Here is a 26,221-nt window from a genome sequence, read left to right as displayed (position 1 = left end):
TGAGGCTCGTGTATTTCCTCTTTCTTTCTTTCACTGTCCCCTCCCCCTCCCCACGTGTAGGGTAGCGAACTGGACAAAGTCTGGTAAACCTCCCTGTTTTTCCTCCCTCCCTTCTCTATCTCTCTCTCTCTCTCTTGCAATGCACACCCGCGCGGCTCACTGCCACGTCTATTTGCCGTCTTCTAGGGCCCTCCAGTTCTATCGCGGCCCGGACGTGGCCGTAGAGTTCGGAGCTATGCATGAAGCCGTGACCGCCGACGCTGAATCCCCACTTACCCTGGCCGAGCTGGGGAAGCCCTGGGTGTACAAGCCATTTCTGTGCACCCTGTGCGCGTTCTTCTTGCAGCAGTTCTCCGGCATCGTGGTCATGCTCTTCTACACGCACGACATCTTCGCCACTGCCGGTACAGGATTGTCGGCGGCGGACAGCACCATCGTCGTGGGTGCCGTGCAGGTGATTTTAATTACTCAGTTACAAAATAAAATAAATCTTTCGTCTGTACATTGCTTAGAATAAAAAAAATACGTATCAGAAATACGTATTATCTGGATCAAGAGCACCCCGAGAAAAGCTTTGCGTCTCTCTCTGTCTAAAGGTTACTTCTATTTCGGATGAACATCATGCAAGCACGGCTACACCGTGTACGGGAAGTTTGGCAGGTGGTTTAGGTGCTGGCCTAAGCTGAAATGATGTCTTTATTTCATCACAGTAAGTTGATGCAGCAAGAAGCCCGTTGGTACAGTACCAGCGGAAAAAAATTAGGGGCAGCTTCACACTAAGTGGTGCGAAGACTGGGCAAACAGCGAAGCTGGTGGCCCTTCCCTAGCTTTCTCATTGCTTTCCTTTGCTTAACTTGGTTTGACTTGGCTGGTTCTTAGTCAAACTTATCCGACCCCGAGTATCTCGGGGTCGGCGCGCAGTCTTCTAAAGACCACTTTATAGTCCGGCGTAGTTTTGACGCGCGAGCGCGCACGGGGACGCCCCGCCAGTGAAAGCGCAGCACTCCACCAGCCCATCTTGCTCGACGAGACGCGGATGCGGTCAGCCGGGGCACGCTGACGAACGCCGGATGCGTCGGCCGCGTCTCGCGCTGTGGCGAGGGTACAGTACTCTAGGCATTGTAGCGAGGGTAACCTGGGAGAGGGTGGGTACCTCGCCAAAAGATGATGTCACGTGCGTCGCCTAGCAACGCCTCACACCACCTGTGCGAGGCTTTGCTAGGCAACGCGCGGTGACGCCCTCGCCAGGCGCAGTTTTTATTGCGATAGCAATTATATGGACACTTAAACTGGATTTCTGCCGTCGTCGTCGCCGTCGTCGTCGCCGTGAGGTTCCGTATAGATAACATCATCGCCGCGCGCCGTATGCCCGAGCGGTAGCGTGCGGGGGACGCGCGCTATCACGGAGAGCGAATGCACGGCGGAAAGCAAACGCGACTGTCGCGCGTGGGGTTATGGGAGGGAGGGAGGCGGGGCGACGCTGCGCTCCGGCACCAAAGGCCTATCTTGCAACCGGGCGCAAGGGGATCTTCCCACTCAATCTCCCACGCGCAATCAAGGAAGCGGGACGGCAGCGCCGGAGGGAGCGGGGGGGGGGGGGGGGGGCGCACTTCTACCCTGCCAACAACCGCGCTCGTCGCTCGCCGGCCGCACTGTCTGTTATCTCCACACGGCTCTGACCTTTTCTATGCGCTGTGCATTCGCCGCTCAGTTTCCGTTGAAGCGATAGACCGCACGTACCTTCGCCTGCTGCGACGTATATGCGCTTGCTGCCAGCGTTTTGACAGTCGTTGTCTGCGGCCATTCAGTGTGATCTATTTATGTTTGCTTGTGCGCGCTCACACCACGCTTGTTCATTCAGTTAGTAATAGTCGGGCCACATTTTCCAACGCACGCTACACATGCAATGCTGCCCGGATCGGCAGTGCAGCGCTACAGGTGTGTCCCTTCGCACGCGCTGCCCACGGGAAGCGCTTCTCATCAACACCACCATTTCACACGCGCCTTCTCGTGGTCATCGAGTCTCTCTTCATGTCGGTCTACTTACGCCGCAGCACACCTGCTTGCTTAATCAGCTCATGTTTACTACAATTCATATTGCTACCAAAGCCGCTCACCTTACTTCGTGTCACATTGCTGTGTTGCTATCGCATTCATTGCTTCGCCCTTAGGGCGAAACTGTGACAACTTTTGTTCGCACTACGCGGCCTAACCAAGAGCTTAAACATCTCCGCTGTTAAAAGATTAGCACGAGTGACTGGTGGCCGGAGCGGCAAAATCACGACAAGCTTTTCCCTGCTTTGGAAAATGGAATGTGCTGCTCCGGCCACTAGAGTCCCTATATATAGGGACTTTACCGGCCACCAGTCACTTGCCCCACGTATCGTGATTTTTCCGCTTCGGCCACCAGTCACTTGTGATAATCGTTTTCCGCTGGACCTGTACACTAGGCAACGGCGCGGGAAGAGTGGGAGAGGGCAAGCAAGGCACGCAGCTTTTCCACAGTCTGCTTGAGATAAAGCTGCTCGATGCGCTCACGAAGAGTGCGTGCAGGAACCAAACCTACTGTCAAGAACAAATGCCGCAGCGAAACTCAGAGTACCTTGCGAATTATGCAACAAACACCTTGTGGACTACACCTAGTTTCCACCACACACGTCTTCATAGACTGGGCCCCTGTCGTCGACTTAGTCCTCCACCTGGACTATCCCGCGGTCCGAGACAACAATACTTTGCCGACTGTGACTTGGCGTCGCTTTTACAAAATAATTCGCTTTCCGCATGAAAAGAGAGGATAGTGCTACTTGTCACCACTGCGGCAGCAAGGAAACTCGAATACGTTGTTTGCAGTTGCCTTCGATTCAGCGCACACAGGCAGTCCCTCACGACCGCGCTTGTCCGTCTTTGCGACCGCCTGTTATCGGAGCAAACAGTCCTAGAACGCCGGCCTGTAAGTCGTCACACCCCTAGTCGTTCAAGGCACTGTTGAAGATTTCACGCTCCAGTGGACTATTAGATAGACTACAGTTCTCACAAACGTTCCCCACTTTCTCTGTTTTTTTTTGTGTGTGTCTTTGAATGAATGAATCAACTTTTATTTCCCTTTTTATAAAAGGGGAGGGACAGGGGGGGGGGAGAGGGAGGCCTGTGTGCTCCAGTCTTAGCACCTTCTGCTGCCAGACGTCCGCCTACCAGTCGTGGTAGGCCTCCGCTACCTCCTCAGCCCACCTCAGGACTCGGTCCTGCAGGGTGGGATCGGAGCTGCGCAGGGCAGTCTCATACAGCTCCTCGCTACTAATTAATGGTTTGAGGTTGCGGGGGGGGGGGGGATATTTGATGGGGCATTTCCACATTATATGGGAGAGATCTGCTGTCTGGACAGGGCAGAAGCGACACTTGGGTGTCGGGTATGTGGCAGGAAAGAATAAGTGCAAAGTGCGCGGGGTAAGAAAAGTGCGAATTTGTAGTTGGCGTCACAATATTTCTCTCTGGCGCGTGCTCGACATAGAGAGAGGTGGATACGTTAGGCGTTGGTGTTTGTAATGTGTGCAAATTTCATGGAATGTGATGAGTGCGTCTTTATTGGTCTGTTGTTGGGAGTCATTGGGTTCTAGGGTAAGGCCCACATCTCCGTCCACTCGGTCCGTGAATCCTCGAGCAGAGGCATGAGCCATTTCGTTGCCTGGTAGTCCTTGATGTGCTGGAGTCCAGATGACAGCGATGTAGTTTTTCGGCGGGTGAGCGACTAGTAGAGAATGCGCGAGGTTTGTAATGTAGCCGCTACTGAAGTTCCGGATAGCAGTCTTCGAGTCACTAATGATGACATCACAATCAGGTAGCCCCGATGCGAGTGCAATGGCGGCCTCTTCTGCGTCGCCCGCTGAGGTGGTCTTGACTGATGCTGAACGAACAGTGTTGCCCTGCTTGTCTACGACCGCTAGAGCATAACGATATTTAGTGTTATAGGCTGCGGCGTCCACACAGTAGACTCCTTCCGCCTGTCAATAGCTGCGTTGTAGCGCCTTGGCTCGAAGTTTCCGGCGTTCGACGTGAAATTCGGGGCGCATGTTTCTGGGTATGGGTTGGATGTGGTATTGGCCGTGTATGTTCGGAGGAAGTTGATGTCGCTTGTTCTCGTTGAGTGGTGGAGCGTAGTGAAGTTGTCTCAGGATCTCACGCCCAGCTTCAGTGGTGGATATTGCGATGATAGATGTGCTTCGGTTAATTCTTCAAGGGTATTAATTTTGGCTGTGGCCATCACCCTTTGTGTGGATTCTCTTATCGGAACACCAAGAGCGACTTTGTGTATCTTGCGGATCAAGCAGTTTACAGTATCCGCTTCCTTCCTAGAGAGTGATAGATATGGTAGTGCGAAGGTGATTTTGCTTAGGACAAAAGCTTGGATGAGCTGAATCAGTTGTTTCTCTCGAAGCCCTCCGTGTTTATTGGAGATCCTTCCTATGAGGCGTAGCGTGTTATCTATACTGTAGTTTGTAGTGCTTGCAAGGTACGCTGATTTGCTCGGTTGCCTTGAAGGTGAAGTCCTAGCACCCTTATCCTGTCTACCTGGGGTATGGAGTGCCCTTCAACCGTGAGTTCGATATTCGGGGGCGATGTCCTGAAGCGTCTCGTGGGGGGCAGAAGGAGAAGCTCTGATTTGTGGGAGAGCACCCAAGATTCAAGTCGTGACCTACTCGTTCGATCTGGTCAATGGCTGCTTGGAGGGTGTCTTGGATGTGGCCGTCCGAACCTCCGGTCATCCACAGCGTAATATCGTCCGCGTACACTGTGAATCGGAGGTCGGGAATCTTCTTGAGAGTGAAAGCTAAAGGTCGCATAGCCAAATTGAAGAGGAGAGGGGAGAGTACTGCCCCTTGGGGCGTACCAGTGCTTCCTAAACGTATTTGACTTGATTGTTCGCTGCCTAATTGGAGCATTGCAGTGCGCTTCGTGAGGAAGCTGCATATATAGCGGTAGATTCGCTCTCCACAGTTTATACTGTTAAAATCGCGTAGAATGGTCAAGTGGGACACATTATTGAAAGCTCCCTTGAGGTCGAGGGCGTGCAACGCTTTAGTGTCACGTGCGTCGCTCGGTTCAATAATGTCTTGTTTGAACCTTAGCATGACATCCTGGCAAGAAAGAGACTTGCGAAATCCAGTCATTTCCGAGGGGAACAAGCGATTATCTTCGATGTATTTGGAGAGGCGTAGGTGGATTACGTGCTCCAAGATCTTCCCTATGCCTGAGGTCAGAGAGATGAGACGGAAGTTATCAATGTGAATAGGCTTATTCGGCTTGGTAATGAAAATGACCTTGGCTGCTTTCCATTGTTTCGGTATCTCGCCCTCTTCGAGACAGTGGTTGTAATACTCGGTGAGTTTGCGTATGCAATGCGCATCGAGGTTGCGAAGCGTCTTATTTGTAACAGAGTCTGGACCCACTTGGTTGAGGGCATGTCGAACCTCCGCTTCTGTGATGGGGCTGGAAAGTTCCTCATTGAGTTCACCAGTATAGTCGGGCATGGGGATTTGCGTAGGAGGGGGCATATGTTTGGAAGCCAAGTTACTGAACATTGTCAGCAGGTCCGCTGCATGTTCATGTAGCAGTTTATTGATCTGGTGGTTATTGTGCGTCCTAGACGTGGTGGGGTCAAGTAGGTGCCGGAGCAATTACCAGGTTATTTTAGTGCTAAGATGACCGACCATGCGGTCCTTAGCAAACCTGAGTCCATTGCTGTGCCGCCAATTTGATAGCGTATTGTTCAATCTGAGAGTCCAATTTGGCGATTCTGATTCGGACTTTGTGATTCCCACATGATTCCACAGTTTCGCTTCCCACAAGTGTAGGATCGAATCAATTGTTGCCAAGGGTGCATCTAACGGGCGAGTGGTGTTATGGGCCTCTACATCTGCTTGTAAAGCGTTCGCCCATTGCTCTATGTCGGTAATGTCTACTTCGTTGGTGTTGGAGCGAGATTTTCTGAATTCAGTCCAATTGGTAAGCCTTAGTGGTTTCATGGCCAGTTGTCTGTGCTTGAAATTTACGCGGAGTTCGAGGATGTAATGGTCGCTTCCTAAGTTGTTTTGGAGGTTTTGCCACGTCGCCTGAATGATGGGGTGAGTTAGGGCGAGGTCGGGGGATGTATCCCTACTGAAGCTATTTCCTAGCCGGGTAGAAAGAGTAAAGTTATTGTGGATGGTGAAACCTTGATTCTGTATGTGCTGCCACAGAGTTCTTCCCTTAGGGGTAGATGCAGAGTGGCCCCACATTTGAAGGGGGGCAGTGAAGTCATTACGACTAGCGGCTGTTTATTGGCGTTAGCTTTGGCTTGAGCAAGCATGTGCTCTAAGTGGTGTTGTCGAGCATTGGGAGGGCTGCAAACATTCAACCAGTATAGGGTGGGTTGTTTGAGGCTTTGAGGTAGAATTTCGATGAAATCATGGGGGGCGTCAGTACTGCTGAATGTCTCCCATTTAACAGAAAGGCGCCGTCTTACGAGTATGGCAATGTTGGGCTTGACTATGTGAGGGTCTTGAAACGTGTTGTATCCTGGTAGAGTTACTTTCCCGTGTGTTTCCTGCAAGGCTATAATATCAGGGAGCTCGTTAAGATTCTGCAGAAATAGTGTTAGACTGGCGCGCTTGTTGCGGAACCCACTGCAGTTCCACTGCCAGAGCACAAGACTACGTGCTGGCCTCGTTATTATTGTCGCTGTTGTGAAGGATGGGAGCTTGTGACGTCGTGGAGGGTCTTCCCCAGCTTTCGATTAGCTCTTGGAATCTGCAGAACTGCGCAGATGCCTCACAAATAAAGGCATGTGTCTTTGTATCTTTGCTTCACCTCTCCGCTGTTCTTTCAGTCTTACTTTCCCCTTACCTTTCTCCCAGTGCAGGGTAGCAAATCAGAAACTCTTCCGGATAGCCTCCCTGCCTTCCTACCCCATTTCTCTTTCGCTCCAGAGAAGGTTTCACAATCAGATGTAGTTAAGTTGCTGATGCCGTGGGACGAAATAAAGGGGGGGGGGGGGGAGAGAAAAAAAAGTAAAGAAACACTCTTAGCCACGCAATGTAAAGACACAAGGATTCAGGTTCTCACGCCTGGTAGCAATCATCTACTGGCCGCCTGCCAAGCACCATTCTCCTATTACGGACAGGAGAACTGAAATTGAATTAGTGCACATGCCAAACACAATTTAGCTGCGTCCATGCTTTCATACATTATTCGAGCAAGATAATATTAAGCCCTTTTGATTAAGTACAGCAGCTTCCCGAAAACATTCTTATATCGCGGAAAGCTAAATTACGAGAAGGTTTTAAAAAAAGTTCGCAGTTTCGCCCGAAAGGCGAAACATCGATTGCGATAGAATATTAATGGAGAGGTACACAAAGCAAGGATAGTAGTTTAATGGGCCTTATAAAGTTGTAAATATTCGCTTACTAACTAAATACACAAGCATCGTGTCACGCGCGCACAGGTAAACATGAACACATCTCGCTCGATGACCGCGGAAACTCGCTGTGAAAACGCTGGAGTGAGAAAGCGCGCCAGCAGCATCGGGCAAATTGACATTCGCGCTGTCTCTCGTCTCGCTTCAACGCGAACTAAACGCCGAAAGCATAGCGCATACGACGCCCCTACCGGCACTCGTCGCATGCACTTTGTCCCCATCGCAGATCGTTTTGAAGATGAGGCCCGCGCGTGCGTGCACTTCGCCCGCATCGCAGATCGCTTTCAATATACGGCGGCCGCGCGGCCGCACTATGGGCAGTAGCCGACGGAACAAAACGCACCGCCTTCCTTCCCTTTCCCTCTCCGTCGCCTTGCCCAACACCACCTAGATAGCACAAGGCCTGTTCACTCCTATCCATGACGTCATGCTAACTGGCCCGAAATTTCCATTGCCAAGGCTAGCGTGACGAAAGCGGTGATGTCAAAATCACTGTTGCTTACTCCGGAGCGTCTCCATTAGTTTCTATGGCAGTCGGGCCAGGTAGCATCACGTCATGGATCAGAGTGAACAGGCCTTGCGCTATCTAGGTGGTGTTGCCTTGCCCCGTGCCTCGCACGCGAAAGAAGACCGCGCGTTCCTGGCCTGCCTTCCTCCCTCGTGTGTGCTACATTGAGCCTGCTCCTGCTCTGCAGGGCAGCCGAAGAAATGCGCATCGATTAAAAACTACCGGGTCCCAAACATTCTAGGGCAATAAGCTGAGTAACAGAGGTCAAAAGTTGGGTCGACATTTCGAGGGAAAAAGCGAAGGAAATAACTGCACGGAAGGTTGGCTTGCCAAGGCAGGCTGCATGACGTAATGCTCCCATCCTAGTTAATTTCATTCCTGCGTGGTACAGGCCACATGCATGATCCTGGGTGCTATTCTGGACACTGAAATTTCACAATATTGACATTTTCGCCGTCTTATTAGCTCTGATTGGCTATCAGGGCGGTTACGCCACCTCTGATTCGCTCAATATATCAACGTGGCGGAATAAGACAATACCGAGCACAGTACCCCTCAGACTTTCTGACAATTTCTTCATGTATAGTTGTATACTATAAAGCCTAAATTGAATTACAGCCTTCGCCGAGCTTTAGCTTCAGCACGAGTTGATAGGTTAGAGTCGTGTTCTATATTACTAAGGTAGTAGTAGTAGTAGTAGTAGTAGTAGTAGTAGTAGTAGTAGTAGTAGTAGTAGTAGTAGTAGTAGTAGAAGAAGAAGAAGTAGTAGTAGTAGCAGTAGTAGTAGTACTAGCAGTAGTAGAAAAATTTTATTATATACAGAAACCGGACGGGCTCCTACCTCAGTCCCCCAGAGGGGATAGGGACAAAGTGTTTAGACAGACATGACGTAGTAACAAGCTCACCGTTTGGTTTTAGAAAAGGTAGATCTACTGAGGCAGCCCTTTTATCCTTGAAAGAAAGTATTGTGCAAAGCATAGACAACGGAGAATTCGCCCTCGGACTCCTCATTAATTTTAGCAAGGCATTTGATTGCCTCAGTCATGACATTCTTAATTATAAACTATCAATATATGGGGTACGCGGGCATCCATTCACTTTAATGGAATCGTATCTCAGAAATAGAACTCAGTGTGTATGTATTAACAACGTCCTATCTTCTTTTTTAACACTTAAACATGGAGTGCCGCAAGGCAGTGTTTTGGGCCCACTATTAATTAACTTATATATTAATGACTTAGTAAATATAGATCCTACACTTGATTTCTTTATATATGCGGATGATAGCACTATACTGTTCAGGGGAAAGGATGCAAACGAACTATAATTATCATTTGTAATGCATTGCTAATGAAACTATCCGATTGGTCACTTTCAAATGTGATTAGAATTAACCCCACTAAAACGAAAGCTATTCTTTTTAGAGCCAGAAACAAACCTTTTCAGTTGGAACATTCAATCACTTTATTAGGCAAACATATAGAACTAGTTAATAAACACAAAATCCTTGGAGTAATATTTTCATGTCATTTGAGTTGAGATGCTCATTTTAATAACCTTCGAAACAAGTTTTCTGCAGTTGCCTGTGTGCTATCTCGCTGTAGAGCTTACATGCCTACAAAAGCCAAGCTACAAATTTATCATGCATTGTTCACCTCGCAATTTAATTATTGCAGTTTAGTATGGGCAACCACAACACGAACTAACATAAATAAAATAGTTACATTACAAAAGGCGCTTCTTCGACACATTGCTAATATCGAACCCCGATCAACAACAAAAACATTGTCACAAACATACCAAATCGTATGCGTAGATCGATACTACGAATATCGTCTTTTACAAATATTCTATTTTGTAAAGAAAGAATGCAGAGATTTTCTTACATCGCTAGCGACCTTGCAACACCATGACGTACCTGTGCATCTGAGAAACCCTGAACCTTGGCTTGTACCGCGCTTTCGCACCGAATTTAAGTTGCAATCTATTAAACACAATTTGCCGAAAATTCTAAATAATCATGTTCATGCTACTAATTTCTCTCGTAAAGAGTTGAAGATGTATTTCGTTAACATGTAAACATATATATTCATGTAAACGATGCATATAAAATGACCATATTTTTGTCTTTTTGTTTTATTTGTACAAAAATGACTTGTTGAATCTTACATATCCTGTCATAAGCATGTATCTGAGTTGTAAATTCGTTTAGTTTATGTTTAGTAATTTTCTGCTTTAGTTTTGTACCAAAAAAAATGTTACTGTTATCGCTCTGCCATGTACAACGCCTCCTGGGTCCAGTCAAGCTGCTGATAGCAGCTTTTAGCCCCGGAGGACGTTTCTAGTCCGTACTAGAAGAACAATAAACTTGAACTTGAACTTGAAAAACGGAGTTTGTCCGGCAGGGTGGTGCCCCTATTCCACGGCCCTTCTGGCACGGGCCATCCACTCAGCTCATTGGATCAGTCGTAGCTGATCTCCCAGGACCGCGGTTGTAAATAATGGACGCCCCGCCAGCGCTCGTGGCGTCAGTTTCACGATATGAGATCCCTTGTCTTCCCTTCGATGTTGCCTTGGTATTGCCCGGGGTCCGATCTGGAGCGAACGTTCTTGCCTTGTGGTGGATCGCGCTACATATTTTGCTCCATGGCGCACATTCGGCCGGAAGTTCGGCGCAGAGCCTCACTTGTTTCGGTAGCATGCGACAGCTTCCGCCGCAATCCTACGAAAAGAACTCTGCATATCTCTGGCAGATTTGCATTTTCAAAATACCAAGCGTGGTCCAAGTATACTATATCGCGGGTCGAGGTAACTCCTAAGAAAAGGACCAGTGTAATTTCTCCACTTGTTGAAATGAAACGTTTTTCGATACCTCACCCCCTTTCCTGCCGCAGGTGGTGTGCGTAGGCCTCGCCACGCAGCTTACGGACCGCCTTGGTCGTCGGCCCCTGATGCTGTTCTCGTTAGCGGTGTCCGGAGTCAGCCTCGTCATCCTGGGCTGCTTCTACCACTTCAAGCGAACACTGGGACCCAGCTTCGTGCACTCTTACGGCTGGCTGCCTCTGTTCTCTCTGTGCCTGTACTTCTTGGGCTTCTCCGTGGGCCTGAGCCCGCTGCCGTCGATACTCATGGGCGAGATGCTACCGCTGCGCCTCAAGGCTGTCGCCACTAGCCTCCTCATATTCTTCTACTTCTCCTGTGGTACGCTCATCGCCAAGGAGTACAACGATATGCTGGCGTTGGTGGGCGAGGATGGCGTCTACTGGTTCTACGCGAGCTTCATGGCCGTGGGCTTCGTATTGACGGCTGCTTTCCTACCGGAAACGAAAGGAAAGACCCTCGAAGAGATTGAAGAGATCTTCGGCTCCCGCCGGTCTGAACTCGAAGAGTCCGAAGACTAGCGACTCGGTGAATTGCGCCCTTCGAATGCATGCAGCGTGAAGACCGATCGAAGAGGAGAAATTGTGAGGCAGGACGTCGAGTTCTTTGTCCTGTTGCGTTTTACACTGTACAACCACGAGCCAATCAGACCAATTAATTCTAGTCGACATTTCTTGTTCACTCCTCCCGATGAAGCCTGTTCTCGCAAACGCTGTTCAGATGGCCGCGCCTTTGGAAATCTCAGGGCTTCTGCAGCAGGTTTCAAGGGCACGGACGCTGTTACATTTACATCAAGAATTGATGCGTGTCGAGCGCTTTTGTGTTTTCGCCCCAGTATTACCTGGACTGCTGAGAAAAGTTTTCACCCGCACCTGTAGCCTCCGACTGATGAACAGTCGAATGGACCCACTGCCTGCTTTTATTGTACAATCAGTGCGTGTGTGTTGATTTTGTACGTTATTTCGTAATGTAACTTTATGCGTGTCGAGCGTGAACTTCGGCAATGCGTACAACACGGAGTTCTGCATCATTTGTGCTTCATACATTCCATGTTTTCGCCGGTGGGGCAGCCGGTGACACTGCTACGATTATACTGCTACGCTACCTATCTGTGGGGAGCTTTTCTAGTGGACACCTAACACTATATACTGCATAAATATGTTGATAATTAATATAGTTTTATATATATATTTGTACCCAATGTGCCGCGCCGTGCTCGCGTTCTCTAATGATCCCTTTTGCTTTTTGTGCATAGGATTTTGCATAATTTTGCAAAGCTAGCGGTTTGGGTCCGCAAACTTCGGTGCTCAAAATCTAAAACACCTTATCTTACTAAGGAGCATGAAAATGCGTTCTTTGATGTGAACTGACAGCAACTCAAGGTGTGTCATACATTTTCTTTTTTGTGTGTGTGCGTGTGTGTGTTTTCGTGAAAAGAAAGATTTGTGTCGTGACGGCTGCCGTTCGGTTAGAGCACATGTTGCGAGTGGGCATGCTGTACTAAGTAGAAGCCGAACTGTCGGTTTACACTTAACATGGTTGCGCGCACTATGTAATGCTGTGATATATATATATTTTTTCATTTCTAAGTATTGCGCGAAACTGTGGCCACCTGAATTGCTCAACAAAGTCGTCGGATGCAAAAGGGAGCTTAAGACGGCTCACAAACGAAAGGTTTGGCGTTAGCCATTAGCAAAGCAGCAGATGAGAAACAAAAGCAGACAAATTGTTCGGCGAGATTAAGGCGCCGCGACAAGCTATAATGACTAACAAGAAAACGCAAGTGATGACGACGATCTAGACATTTTAGACAGTATAGGCCGCGTATTGAAGCGTCGTCAATGTTACGCAAAAGCTTGTTTTAGCACGATAAGTGGTGGCCCAACCAAAGCATAGTCTCGAACCATGGCCGTGTTCATCAAACTTTTTTTTTTAGGTGTACTGAATTGAGAAGATGCAAAACGCGAAGTCACGAAGATGCGGTGGCGCTGCAGTTAGTGTTGGTGTCAGCAAAACAGATGACCACGTACAGTCTGTCGTGCGCGAGCGATCTCTTGGACGTATTTAATGGAGTTAAGACGAACCTAATTGACGTGAGATCCATCGCAGGGCAAGACATATTTTCAGGAAGTTTTCAGATAGCTTTAGCGCTGGTGGATATAATTAAGTGTGAGCCGCACAACGAAGCAGCAGCGAAGAATCGTTGTATTTTCTTGCTCTTTACCTAACCCTGCTACATGTCAACTAGACGCCTAGCTATATGACACAATATGGGTCACATCGCCCCTTTGTTCCACATGGGCAGCTTGTCTGTAATATGCGGCCTGTATTCCACCACTGTAAGGGAAAATTAACTTTGGCTTTTTCCTTTATGAAAGGAAAGCAGAAGCCGAATGAGCCATTACTTTCTTTTCCCGTCTTACGCATTTTTGAAAATGTGCTAAATTTTGTGAATACTATCGGCGTTTTCACATGCTCGTATACCATATGGGTGTAAGTTACACGCAGAAACGTTTGAAACAGGAAACGTGTACAGGACACATGCACGCGACTTGCAACCGAGAGCTGCGCCAAACGTAGCTCCCACACATATAAGCGTGTAGCCTTCGATACCTAATTGGTCATAAAGTAATGTTCTCGAAACATTAGCCTTCTCGAGGCTTTCGTGCGCTGAAAGTTTCTGTGATAGGCTGCAAGCTATAGCGCGCACGTCCTATTCAAGTTACAAGGGACAGTTATTCACTACTGGCTTTCTCAATTTTCATGTTACGCTTCTTTATCAAAACTTACCATTCTGCTTTGCGCGTGCTAATGAGCGTGCAATCTTTTCCTACCGCAGGCAAGCCTGCTTAACAAGGCTCCCAGACGTCACTGAGCGTTTGTGCCATTCGGTCTATTTTCGGCTCTTCTTCGCGGCGGGCGCGCGATGCACTTGTCAATTTGCATTTTAAAGTGGCGCAACAACGACGCTTCCTGCTTCTGCAGAGTTTAATAATTTATACTGTTATTATACCGCTCCTCGAAGGGTCGCTGACTGCAGCCGATTTACATTGCCCGATCGCCCAAATTTCCCATGATACCATATATGACAGCAGCCGCAAAATACGACGCGACGTTACCGACACTGAAACTGCATCAGGAGTTTATAGCTTGATTACTTATACCAGATGCGTAAAGAGTGTGTAGCTGTGTTGAGAACTCTCACACCATACATTTTATTTTGCAGATTAAGCGCGCACAGCTTATAGCGCCAAGCCAAAAGCGCACGAATGCATGCCACAGATTGTTTCGTGTGTTGCGAAATGCGGAGTGCTTGAAAATAAAACGGGTAATTACTTGCCAATGCTAAATATACTTGTGGCACTTTTTCCACCTTCTCTATTTGTGCACTGCTGCGTATCACGCAATTTAAAGAAAAAGTGCGCAGTCACATTTCGTCCATCTAAGAGCGGAATTGCCAAGGGCGTCCACTGAATCTTTGCGAGGTCCAGATATGCACCTGAACACAACTGTTACCGAGTGCTTACCGCTGAAATAAGCGCACGCTTATGTACTTAACTGTCTGGTGCTTGGCTGCTCGGGAACTCCACACTTGATAAGGGGACATACTTCTGAAAGCATCGAGACTAAAAGAAATCACATGCTCACGCCTCTATGTCTACACCATGTCATAGTTCTTTATGCTTAGCAGGGCGCCAGCAGCTTGTATTCAACCACCAACCAGGGCGCGTTTGTCAGACGACAAGACACACACGCGCGCGCACACACACGCACACACGCGCACACACACGCTCACGCGCGCACGCACACACACACACACACACACACACACACACACACACACACACACACACACACACACACACACACACACACACACACACACACACACACACACACACACACACACACACACACACACACACACACACACGCGCGCGCGCGCGCGCGCCCGCGCGTCTTTATTACGAGCCCACAAACATCACTACGGTTACATATAACGGCGTGCAGTATAAGGGAGTTCAACAATGCCGTCAAAGGCTGAATCCCATAGGCAGTTGGCTTCGCAAGCCGCGGTATGGCATAGACATACAGGGTGTGGTGTTGGGCTGCTGTGCACGAGGTCGCGGGATCGAATCCCGGCCACGGCGGCCGCATTTCGATGGGGGCGAAATGCGAAAACACCCGTGTACTTATATTTAGGTGCACGTTAAAGAACCCCAGGTGGTCCAAATTTCTGGAGTCCCCCACTACGGCGTGCCTCATAATCAGATCGTGGTTTTGGTACGTAAAACCCCATAATTTAGACATACAGGGTGTCCCAACTATCATGCATCAAGATTTAAAAATATGCGAATGCCACGTAGCTGGACAGAACCAAGATAATGTTGTTTGCCGTCGCTTGGAGATACTCAGATTATTTTTTTTGCATTCCGCCTAAGTATACAATTAGTCTTAATTAATTAGTCAACGTCTCAAATATTATATTTAGATGAAAAGTGTCAATGACAAAATTGTAGAACAACATGAGCAACTCTCGATACAGCTTTCTGTTGCTCAATACGCTTTACATATAAGTGTTTTTTTCGAGCGTGAAAGAACCTCGCGCATGCACGCCAACTGCCTCCGAGCGGCCAGTCGCGCGGCAGCTCTAATGATCGCAGTGCGTAGTATACTAACATGCAAAGCTCTCCATTGCGTTCAGAGCACGCACACGTTGAAGCCGCTATTTATAGCGTACGTAAGGTCCTCGCGCACATTTACGCAAGAATTATGTTTTCGTGAAGGTGTTTACAACGCACGCGGAACTATCGGAGAGCACAAGGCACCACACCGCCGAACGCATTTCTTTTTGTACGATGCAGATAGCCAGAGAATGGGATGAAGTATTCTGGACAGTGCGTAACCGCTCGGTTGAACAGTTCTTTACGTGGAATTTTGCACTCAGATGGCGCTAGAAGCATAAAAGAAATGGGCGGCTAACGTGAACAAATATCTGCACCTCGCAAGCGTGGACACGAAATGGAGGAAAAGGTCAGGAAAGTTGGCAACAAAGTGCAGGGTAATTAAAAGTGTATAAATACGCACCCCGGAGTCATCGAAAAGAAAATGCGGGAAACAGAGGCGATAAATGGGATGCTAAAGATGGAAAATGGAAACATGGAAACATGGAAAATCGAAACAAACAAGAACATTGAGATTTACAAATACGGCAAGAAAGAAATCAGGAGGGAAAGTCTGTACTACAACATAAAGGGCAGCGCCTTGCTATTTGAGACCCGAGGTGGTGGCTGCCTGAAGACGAAGCCATACAGGAGCAAACATTCGCAACAGGATGAGCCAAGTGTCTGCTGCATCAAAAGTCCGGAAACGACACAGTACGTCGTAATGGTATGCCAAGATATCCACCCAGCAGAGAACGTCCACCTTACTGAAGAGCAGGGGTTCACGCCCGAGGGGAGCAATCACTCGCCAGCAGTCAAGATAGGCAAGATACGTTTATAGTTTTGGTGGGAAAAAAAAAAAAAAAAAGCAGCGAAAAGAATATAGAACAGGAGAGATCGAAAGATAGGCGAAATGCAAGACTGCTATGAATGTATGCAATACCTCAAGCAGGCAAGGTGACTATTTCTCACCGCCCCGTTTCAAAGGGGATGGTCAATAAGGGACGCAATGTTGTAATCATCATCATCATCATCACTCATAGCGATGGCGTCAACGGGTGACGTTTCCTGAGCGACCATGTACGCGACCAGCTGTAAACTGAACGTAACAGCTGCCGCCAGGATCCGTCCATGGAGAGACTCCATCGCATTGGACCTTACAGCTACGTGTTTTGCGCGGCCCACCGCCGGTACAGCGGGCAATCCATCGATCAGGCTAATAATGGCCAACGTCTCAGGCGGAACAGACAATGGGTTGTCATCCAATTGATGGATTGCAGTCGCTTTTCAAGCTACCCACTCTGTTCTCTCTTACGAAGGCAGCTGTTCGGACAATCTTGTCAGGAATAGTGCGAGGTAAAGATGGCAGAAAGAAAACATCGCGCGAGCACCTCGATTTGTGTTGCCTGTCAGAATATCATATAGACGAGTTAGTCCCGATGGCTGTAGGCCCGTTGCAGCCACCTTGGTAGGAAGGAAACTGAGGCCCTTTAGCTTATAGCGCCAAACAGGACTCCACCGAGGCCACAACCGCTGCGCTATTTATTTATTATGAATTGAAAATGTTGGCAACAAGCGCAATATGTGACCGGCTTCTCAACTATAAATTATTAAATGAATCAAGGCTGAAGATAAGGCCAAGTGAAACATTTCAGCTACTTAGCAGTTCGCAGCCAAACGCGGGGCAGTCAATTGCAAATAAATGAATAAATAATAAATAAATAAATAAATAAATAAATAAATAAATAAATAAATAAATAAATAAATAAATAAATAAATAAATGACAAATAGAAAAATACAGACAGACAGACAAAGAACTTTAATGAAGGTCCTGAGAAGCTCCGTTGCCCCCTTTCAGGGAGGCGACGAAGCCACGGGCCGCACCCACGTCGGGACGGGGAGACCAAGCTCCAGCGCCGCATCGTGGGCTCTCTGGACAGCCCAAAATTGGCGTGACTGGTCGGAGCTCCGAAGAGCAGAGCTCCACTCCTCCGCAGTGCATCGATGCGGGCCCCTCTGTAACGAGGGGCATCCCCAGAGCATGTGGTTCAAAGTACTACATTGTCCGCAGCTAGGGTAGTCTGGACTAAAGCAGTCTGGACTAAAGCAGTCTGGATTGATGTAGTGAAATAAATTCAGGTTGGGATATGATCCCGTCTGAAGCATGCGTAGTGTGACAGCTTGAGGTCTGGTTAGTGTGCCGTGTGGGGGAGAGTATAGTCTCCTACCAAGGTAGTAGTGTTTGGTGACCTCGTTGAAGGTGGAGAGAGTGTCACGGAACTCGACGAGCCTAGAATCGACGGAGCCTCGACTTGCAGTGGCGTCAGCGCGGAGTAACGGTTAGTTCGCGCGCTTGGACGTGTGCGGAGTCGAGTTGGGGTTCGAGATGTGCCGGGAACCACGTGATTGTATGTGGCTGGATGACTTTGCCTTTGAGAATTCGATGAGCTTCCTCGGCGATGGTACCAGAGGATAACGCCCGAACCGCCGCCCTCGAGTCAGTAAATATTTCAGCTCTCTCATCGTCGAGAAGTGCCAGAGCGATCGCAGCCTGCTCTGCCCTAGCCGGGGTGCTGTCTCTGATGGAGGCCGCACAAGTGACGTGTCCGTTGTGATTGACTACCGTTGCGACGAAGTCCGATGTGTGCTCGTACTGGGCCGCGTCAACGAAAGTGACCGTGTGAAGCGAGGCTTTTATCCTCCGGAGCAATGCCACAGCCTTAGCTTTGCCTCTGCTCGCGTTGTGTTGTGGATGCACGTTTTTGGGAAAAAGAGCAACCATAATGGGAAAAGGAGCAACCATAGAAAAATAGATAACATTCTTTATAGTTTGATGTGTGGACTGTAGAAAGCCATCTGCTAGCGTTCACAGACAGACACTTCAAACACAAGATTTGGTGTTTCTGCCTACGCGATCATAAGTGTAAGGTGTTTGTGCAAGCCGTCAAAACTTGAACGCTCGTCCACTTCTGACATATAACAGGGCATCGGGGAAAGGATGAGTGAAGGAGATAACGTCACTTGTATCTTTAGGATGGCGGCCGTATAGAAGCAATGTGAGGCAACCTCATTATCTGCGTCTTCCACTTCTGTCACGTTTAGTTTCGTCGCTTTTGCTATATACGTACACTGTTCACTATACATGGTCAATTTCTTGGCACCCAGATATGTCTTGAAATTGCCTAGCCACTTATTTAGGACAACCTCTTCTTCTTGCCCAAAGGGTCATTACCCACTTGTCAGTGTAAATCTGTGAAGCCACCTCAAATACAGTAGCATTAATGTCAGTCGAAACACCAAAGCGAGCAAATGGCAACAGCTGTACAGAGTATGAAGAGCTCGTTTACCAAATTATACGAGGTTACCATAGTGACATTATTGGCACGCACAGGCAAGAACAGGGCATGACGACTGGCTGAATAAGTTGTTTTTCCTCTAGACCTCTAGAGCCGACACACCTGTCAGTGTTTTCGACGCTGCAGTGAATATTAGCAGACATGACCACTGGAACTAACCAAACTAACTTGAAAAAGACGAAGTGTCAGTCGAGTAAGCGCTACGGATTTCACGCAACACTCTGTGTATATCGTGTACCACATGAAAACATGCAGGGCAGGCTTCTGGAGCTTGAAAGTGATTGCCGAATCACGATGCTTATAGCAGAATCAAGTTCGCTGTAAGCGCCTGACCTTCCCTTTGCAAGCCAACTTCGTAAGTATTGAAGACGCAAAGCGATAAATAGAAATGCTGGCGGCTGTGACCGGCTTCCATAGGTTAGTACTTTAAAAACTCGCTATAACGAAATCGTTGATTAAGAACCATAGCTTCATTGGAAGTTTTTCGCGATTCCGATTGTAGTGCACGAATTTTAGACCAGATTACTCGAATTGGGGTGGCGAAGGACCTCGCTTAGTACGAGATGGGCAGCAGGAAATCCGCAGGGGATCGACCGCTTGGTGCACATTAGACAATGGAGCTTTGCCTTTCTTCGTATAAATATGGAGAAACAAAGAGTGGCGCGAAGGCCACTACGCCACGTACCAGCCGCTCATAGGGACTGTGACTGTATAATGCGATGATAACCGGCACAGGAGGCCGCTACTCACAGACCCCCCGCCCCCTTCCCCTCTTCGCCATAAGAATCTTCCCCCTATCATGCCGCTACCACTGCACACAGTTTTGTTCAATCTAAACGTTTCAAGAGCCGCCCATAAGCCTTCGGGAAATTGTAAAGCGCTTCCGAGATTTATATGCCTATATGCGGCTTCCATTATTTACTGTCCCGATAACCTCATCATAACGAGGGTTTGCTGTAACGCACATATTCATGTTCGAAGTAAGCAATATTTCAACTAGGAGGGGCATTCTACCATAATCTGCGCTTTAGCTTTTTCGCCTGTGACATGACAGAAGTAACAATGCCATCTTTGTATACTTATCGCGGTACGCGTACAAATGTGCAGCACCAGTTAAGAACCGGTGACATTCCTTCCTGGAACGCGTTATCCGGAACATGCTGCAATCAATACCCAACAAACTCATCTCTTGACAGACGCTTTCTCATGGCTGTTAAGGGCCGGCCGTTACGCGGCAACCATTGCAGGACCGATTCATGTGATAACAACACGGATCACCTGGGACAATCCTAAACTCCAGCTTGACAGGTCCCATGTACAAATAAAAAGTAGTCCCAGCGAGTTTGAGCAAATTACTAGCGAAGATCACAAGTAACAAATTGTCTTCCTTCTAACACAAGTAAACCACAGCAACGCGCCAGTTAGTGTGTCAAAATTTCCGGAACGTACAGCCGCAGCGGAAAGAAGATTAGCACAAGTGGCCGATGACCGGAGCAGGGAAATTGCGGTATGCGGCGCTCTTGTTCCCGTGCACACTGGTATCTAAGGTGCCACATGATTCACGTTTCTAAGAGGGGGTGCTTGGCACACTCGTTTTCGGCGTAGGGAACAGCGTCGCACGCCGCAATTTATCTGATCCGGTGATCGGTCACTTGTGCTAATATTTTTTTTTTCGATGCAGCTGTACGTGCGTGAATTTCAGTGCGTTTTATCGCATCGGCAACCACAGTCCCACTCGTGCTAGCAGAGCATGCTCCCCATTTTCTTATTAGAACAGTAGCAATAACATATCAGCTACTCGGACAAAAACGGTCGAAATGCGACACTGAACAGAGGCTATTCAGGGGAATCAAAAAGAGCGCCAGACGCAATCATTCATCGTAATATCCCCAACCATAGAAAGGCGGTCGTCGACTCGGAGCTATGGGAAATCCCGATGTTTACCCAAAGGGTCCAGGCTCCACTGGATTAATGTCACCACCAGTTGATAGGCTTAGGTGCGGGCTCCTGTAAAAAAGCGGCAGCAGCGGAGTTTGACTCAATACAATCCTCGATCCATTCGAAAAGTGGAAGAGCTTTGCAGCAGTGCTACACCAATCGTCACCTAGTGGGTGCTTTCGCAAACAGTTATATCTTAAGCCGACAGCTGCTGCTAAAATACAAAAAAAAGCAGCAGCAGAAATCACAGCCATAGAAAACGTATTGATTCTGTTTTAAACAAATAGTGTCTCCACCGAAGGATAGTATATCGCGCAGATGTAAAGGCGAGACAGCAGCTGTTTTCGAGAGGTTGCCAACTTTCGTCTTGTGGCATCAGTTTAGATGGCGCATAATATACTGGCACTTAAAAGTGAACAAGACATACGTACGTTGCGCGTGGAAGTTGCACACCTCGAACAAACAGTCAGAAAACATGATTAACAAATGTTTCAATGTTTCTGCCCGAACACTGCAGTGACATTATCGAAACATTATCGATGGCCATTATGCTCAGTAGCAAAACACCCCGGTCAGTGAGTGACCGCGGTGGGTCCATGCTAAAAACGGAAATGTAGGAAATGTATACTTACCTGTGTATCAGAAAAAGACAGTGAAAACACCGTGTTTTGCCATACCATATATGCGGTCTGATGCAGACCGTTCCGATGCGAAGGTTGCGTGTCATGGAAAGAAACCCCCAAGACAAAAATTTGAGTTCCATTTTCATTTCTATATATAAAATCTTCTAGTTTCTTATTCATAACAACGTACAAACATGTCATGGTGGTGCGCTGTGTGTGACGCAGACAACATTTCTACTTGTATTCGTGACACGCTGAAATGCATACAGTGCATGAGTATACACACCGCCACTGTTTTGTGGGAACAACATAAAAACAACTTGGGCCAACATGCGAAGCCCGCGTGGTCACAACGAGACATCGTGGTAATGAGGAAGGCGCTGCTCCTATAAACGAAAAAAAAAAAACACACAAAAACAAAACAACGACATCCGAAGCGTCAGGAAATTTGCTAAGCAATGTTTTCTCTTCCCTTCGTCACAGTCGCATAACACGCGCTATAATGTCCAGGTGCTTCTCAGTAGCATTTACCTCAAAAAAAAAAATTATATACACAATCAAAATATTCGAGTGACACAAACGGGTTCTCTACACCCATTCATTCCCCCCACCTCGCCCAATGACTTCGATAATTAGATCACAACGGGCGTTTCCAAGTGATGGCACTTACAAAAAATTCGGGAGCACCTTTACCTAGGCCTCTATTATGCAGTGAGTGAGCGGGTTTCCAAGGTGCTCCGAGACAAGAGACTCCGCTGTGCACGACGAGGAGGCTATAAATATAACTTCTGGAGTGCACGCAATGAAGGTGGACCGACGCCATCTTAGGAGGCGAACCGTTATCCGTGGCTTTGAATGGGCCACAGCAAAAATATATTCTCCTGATGCTTGTGAGGCTTTTGATTATCCAATTAGGCTGACTGGATCTCATTAGTCACATACCGGCTCTGAGTGATGACTGAACATCGGGAAAATTACTATCGATGACTACAAATCCGCTTTGCATATAAAGCGAGTGGTGTAACTCGCTTCATTTTCATTCTTGTGTTAAAGTATAATTTTCCTGCTTGCTTTTTGGAAAAGAGGAAGGAAGTGCCTGCGTTCGGCGCGGGCTTCCTCTATACTGCGACTTTTTTTCGTGTGTGTTAAACTATACGGCTGCTACTAGTATTGCCTCTCCTGAAAGGCGGCTGCAAGGTTCGCAACTCCAGTTTTTTTTTCTTTTTTCAATAACCTCCATTGTACAGTGCGGTCCACTGTTAAAGGGAACACCACGATGTTTGGCTATCACTTTGCTGGCGCTCTAATTGCAAGTGCAGACTCTATGCCAATGCACCGCACAGAGGTGTGGGAAGGTGTCAACGCCACCATGCGCATGCCATCGGCCGCAGAGCCGGTGATTCTACATTCAAGTGTTTTCTTTAACAGTCCATGGGCTGCACTGTACACGACGAGCAAAACACCCGGGGTGGCTCGTCCCGGTAGTTGTGTGCATGGGAAGCGCTCAGCTCGACAGAGGAACACACTGGCATCACTGGCTAAGAAGCACCGCGCAAGCGCATCACCGCTTGCGCATGTGTGTGCAGCACTAGATTCATTATATCACATCGGCGATGTCACCACCGTTCGTCAATATAAACGCGACATCACAACGAAGCCAAGATGAGGGCGCGCAGATTCTTCGCACTCCGTAAATCAGCAAAATTCACCAGCGTATCCTCCACAATCGCTGCTGCTGTCTGCAGTCACCTGGATGGCAGCACAGCGTGGGCGATCATTTTGACACACCCTAACCGCGTTCCCTCTTGAAAAAAAAAAATGCCTTGAAGATGGCCTACCGCGTTTTGTTCAATATGGCCTAAATTTGAATTCGCAACCACATCTATTATCTAACCTATAAGAACCAACGGGACACACACGGGTCAAGGTTTGTCAGAAAACAAACACTTATCAGGAACGCAATAAACGAACGGAACTCCTACGAATGCTGGCACAATAGGCGCCACAACCGTTCGCCTAACAATATGACCTCCGAGATTGGGCACAGCTCGGAGGCCATGCTAACGATAATCACGTTCCTTCATCAACCACCAGAGGGCGTCATTTTAACTTACGCTTCTCGGAGAACCTAAATTACTCGTATCCATTAGCCGTTGGACAACAAACACAGATCGATAGGTGTGACCGACGTCAAACCGCCTGCGACTGATGCGGGCAGTGCTAGCGGAGTTTGTCGGGGTCCTCCGCTCACAACCGAACTGCGCGATTAGCTGTCCCTCTCACAACCGACGTGTCCGGTGACGACGAGCTAAGCGCGGCCGCCTTCTGGGCGGCGCCGGCAGTCTCGATTTCACAGGGGGCGCTCCAAGAGGTCGAAGGGAAGGAGCGCCCTGCGGTCACCATCAGGAGCACTTGATGGTCGTGTCGTGCACCTTGGTCCACATGGCACGCAATTCGCCGGGCGTCATTAAATGCGCCGTAACGAGTCGGCGAAACTGGCACGGATCGTTCTTGCGCTTGTAGAACTTGAACCCGTTCGAATTGTTGGGCTTGAGGCCCAGCTTCTGTGCCACCATGCCCGTGATGAAGATGTCCTCCATGAAGAAGAAAGGCGTGTCGAGCGCCGCCCGGAACAGCGGGCCCACCACGTCGCCGGATATGACGTAGCCGGTGCCAGACAGGTAGTCCGGATACGTGTGGTGCGTGTACACAAACGGCGGCACGTACCACTTGGAGGTCCAGTCGCGAACGGGGGTCGCGCCGCGGATGAGGCATCCCAGGAGTAGGCGGCGGCCGCCCTTGGCCCGCAGAAGGTTCACCAGGTTCTGCACGTTAACATACATGTCGTCGTCCGTCTTGAGGACGTAGCGGGAGCGCGGGCAGTGCTTGTCCACCCACTTGAGTAGCATTACTGACTTGATCGTGAGGTTGTTGTAGGTGTCCAGGAAGTCAGCCTGCACGCAATGTCGAAGTTTATAAGGAAGTGCTCCTTGAGCAAAAGCGTAAAATTAGCTCCGCGCGAGAGCTTCTACGAATAAAGGAACACGTACAGTGCGAATCACACTTCTCTGGAAGAGCCAATCGGCCAAGTAGGGTCGCCATTTGCGTGCAGTAAGTGAAACACCATCAAATACGGAAACCAGCAGCTACCGCTGCGGCGGACGCTCGTTAAGTCCGCAGCCGGCCACACGACTACTATAAGCAAGTGTAATTCCCACTGTACAACAATTGGCGCGTTGTACACCTATCCATCTCTCCTATCAACTAGTACATACAATTTATTTTGAGTATTTTATATTCGACCCACACTACTTTATATGCATTTATCCATCCGCGCTGTTACGCGCTGCCCATCCTATAGTTTCGGAATCAACAGATTAGCTCAGATAGAAGTATTATTGTTCTTTATCGAGTCAGTAAGCGTTCAGGCTAAGGAAACGGGTTTGATATTGGAAGACAAAATTACCCGATCTTTCGCACTGCTGGTGCGAATTGTGACGACTGGTGTTAGACAAGACGTACCAGCCTTGTGCGGCGAATGTTGCATCCTTTGCAATAGTGGCTAGTTGAGCTGGTTGCCATTGAGAGTGCCAGACTAAACAGCGCGAAAGGACGCGACGCAATACGAGACGAAACAAACACAGCGATGACTTGTGACTGTGCGTTTGAAGCTGGAAACGTATGCCAAAGCGCGTCTACCTTACAGCGTGAATTCAACAGATCGGAGAAGGCACAAAGAAGGGACAGATTAAAGAAAAAAGTGAGCAGGGAAGAGGGAAGCTTTGTTGCGATGTAAAGAAGACATAAAAAGAACTGCAATTAAAGAAGTGAACATTTTGTAATTTAAAACATTTTTTATAAAAGAACTGAGGGCCAAAATAAAGATCAGCTTCCTACAGCCACCATATTTTAGGTAAAAAATCATGGGGTTTTACGTGCCAAAACCACGTTCTGAATACGAGGCACGCCGTAGTCTCCGGAATAATTTGTACCCCCTTAGGTTCTTTAGCGTGCACCTATATCCAAGTACACGGGTGTTTTCGCATTTGTCCCCCATCGAAATGCGACCGCGTTGCCGGCATTTGATCCCGCGACGTCGTGCTTAGCAGCCCAGCACCATAGCCACTAAACAACCACGGCGGGTCAGATTTTAGGTTTCTTTATTTTAAATTGCAATAGACCTTATGAAAACCGGTACAGCGTTTGCAGAGGAACCATTCATCCGTTCTCACGTATTTAGATAGGAGCTCCCGAGGTAAAGCTACGTATAAACACGTGTTATTTCATGTATAAAAAACGATCATAATCTAACTGGCCCCCTACTTCCAGCTAATATTTCAGTTCTAATATTGCCTGAAAACTGCAACTGACCACTTTTCCTTATTTTCACGAGCAGGCAGAAGCGGCCTCAATAATTACGCCACGGGTTTCAAGACAATCTACGATATCTGCGCGGGGTTTACAGGAAGTTAAACAAACATAAAACAGTAACAATTGAAGAACTCGGAGGAAGAGGTGGTCTTGAAGTGATGAGAAGTCAGCGAACAAGGCCGGGAAACCTCAAGCTGTAGAGCCAACGCTTCTACAAGGGGTATACGTGTTCGTCAGGGCAACAGCCAATTCTCCTAGTCAAAGTGTTGGCTCTTGGCCGAGCCTCCCACAAGTGGCCTACTGTCGATCACTTTACTGCACTGGGTCGTGATCCGCGACCGGAGGGGCTAGCGCCCTTAGACGTCGTACCAACGCGCCCGAATCGTAACTTTCGTTGACGCCACAAAGTTTCCTACAAAAAATCACTAGA

The 26,221-nt window shown here is 48.2% G+C and overlaps 2 protein-coding genes across 8 annotated transcripts in view; one reads left to right on the top strand and one right to left on the bottom strand.

The window, feature by feature from the left end:
• The window catches only part of LOC119455789 (facilitated trehalose transporter Tret1), a 71,998-nt gene extending 57,816 nt beyond the window's left edge, over positions 1–14,182 (top strand). For both annotated transcript variants that reach the window (XM_037717253.2, XM_037717252.2), the window contains exons 5-6: positions 187–454; positions 10,853–14,182. In XM_037717253.2, coding sequence (XP_037573181.1) covers positions 187–454; positions 10,853–11,359 — 775 coding nt within the window. In that variant the 3' untranslated portion in view covers positions 11,360–14,182. The remainder of the gene's footprint in view (positions 1–186; positions 455–10,852) is intronic.
• A 7,317-nt stretch (positions 14,183–21,499) lies between these two features.
• Positions 21,500–26,221, bottom strand: part of LOC119455793 (beta-1,3-galactosyltransferase 1) — a 123,933-nt gene continuing 119,211 nt past the window's right edge. For 3 of the 6 annotated variants that reach the window (XM_037717260.2, XM_049669305.1, XM_049669306.1), the window contains one exon: positions 21,503–24,374. In XM_037717260.2, the coding sequence (XP_037573188.1) occupies positions 23,823–24,374 (552 nt within the window). In that variant the 3' untranslated portion in view covers positions 21,503–23,822. Of the gene's footprint in view, positions 24,375–26,221 lie in introns of all 6 variants that reach the window. The other 3 variants (XR_007467530.1, XM_049669304.1, XM_037717259.2) reach the window with 3 other exon arrangements.

This window comes from Dermacentor silvarum, chromosome 6, assembly GCF_013339745.2.
Source record: "Dermacentor silvarum isolate Dsil-2018 chromosome 6, BIME_Dsil_1.4, whole genome shotgun sequence".
Taxonomy (NCBI): Eukaryota; Metazoa; Arthropoda; class Arachnida; order Ixodida; family Ixodidae; genus Dermacentor; species Dermacentor silvarum.
This window is presented reverse-complemented; position numbering and strand designations above follow the sequence as displayed.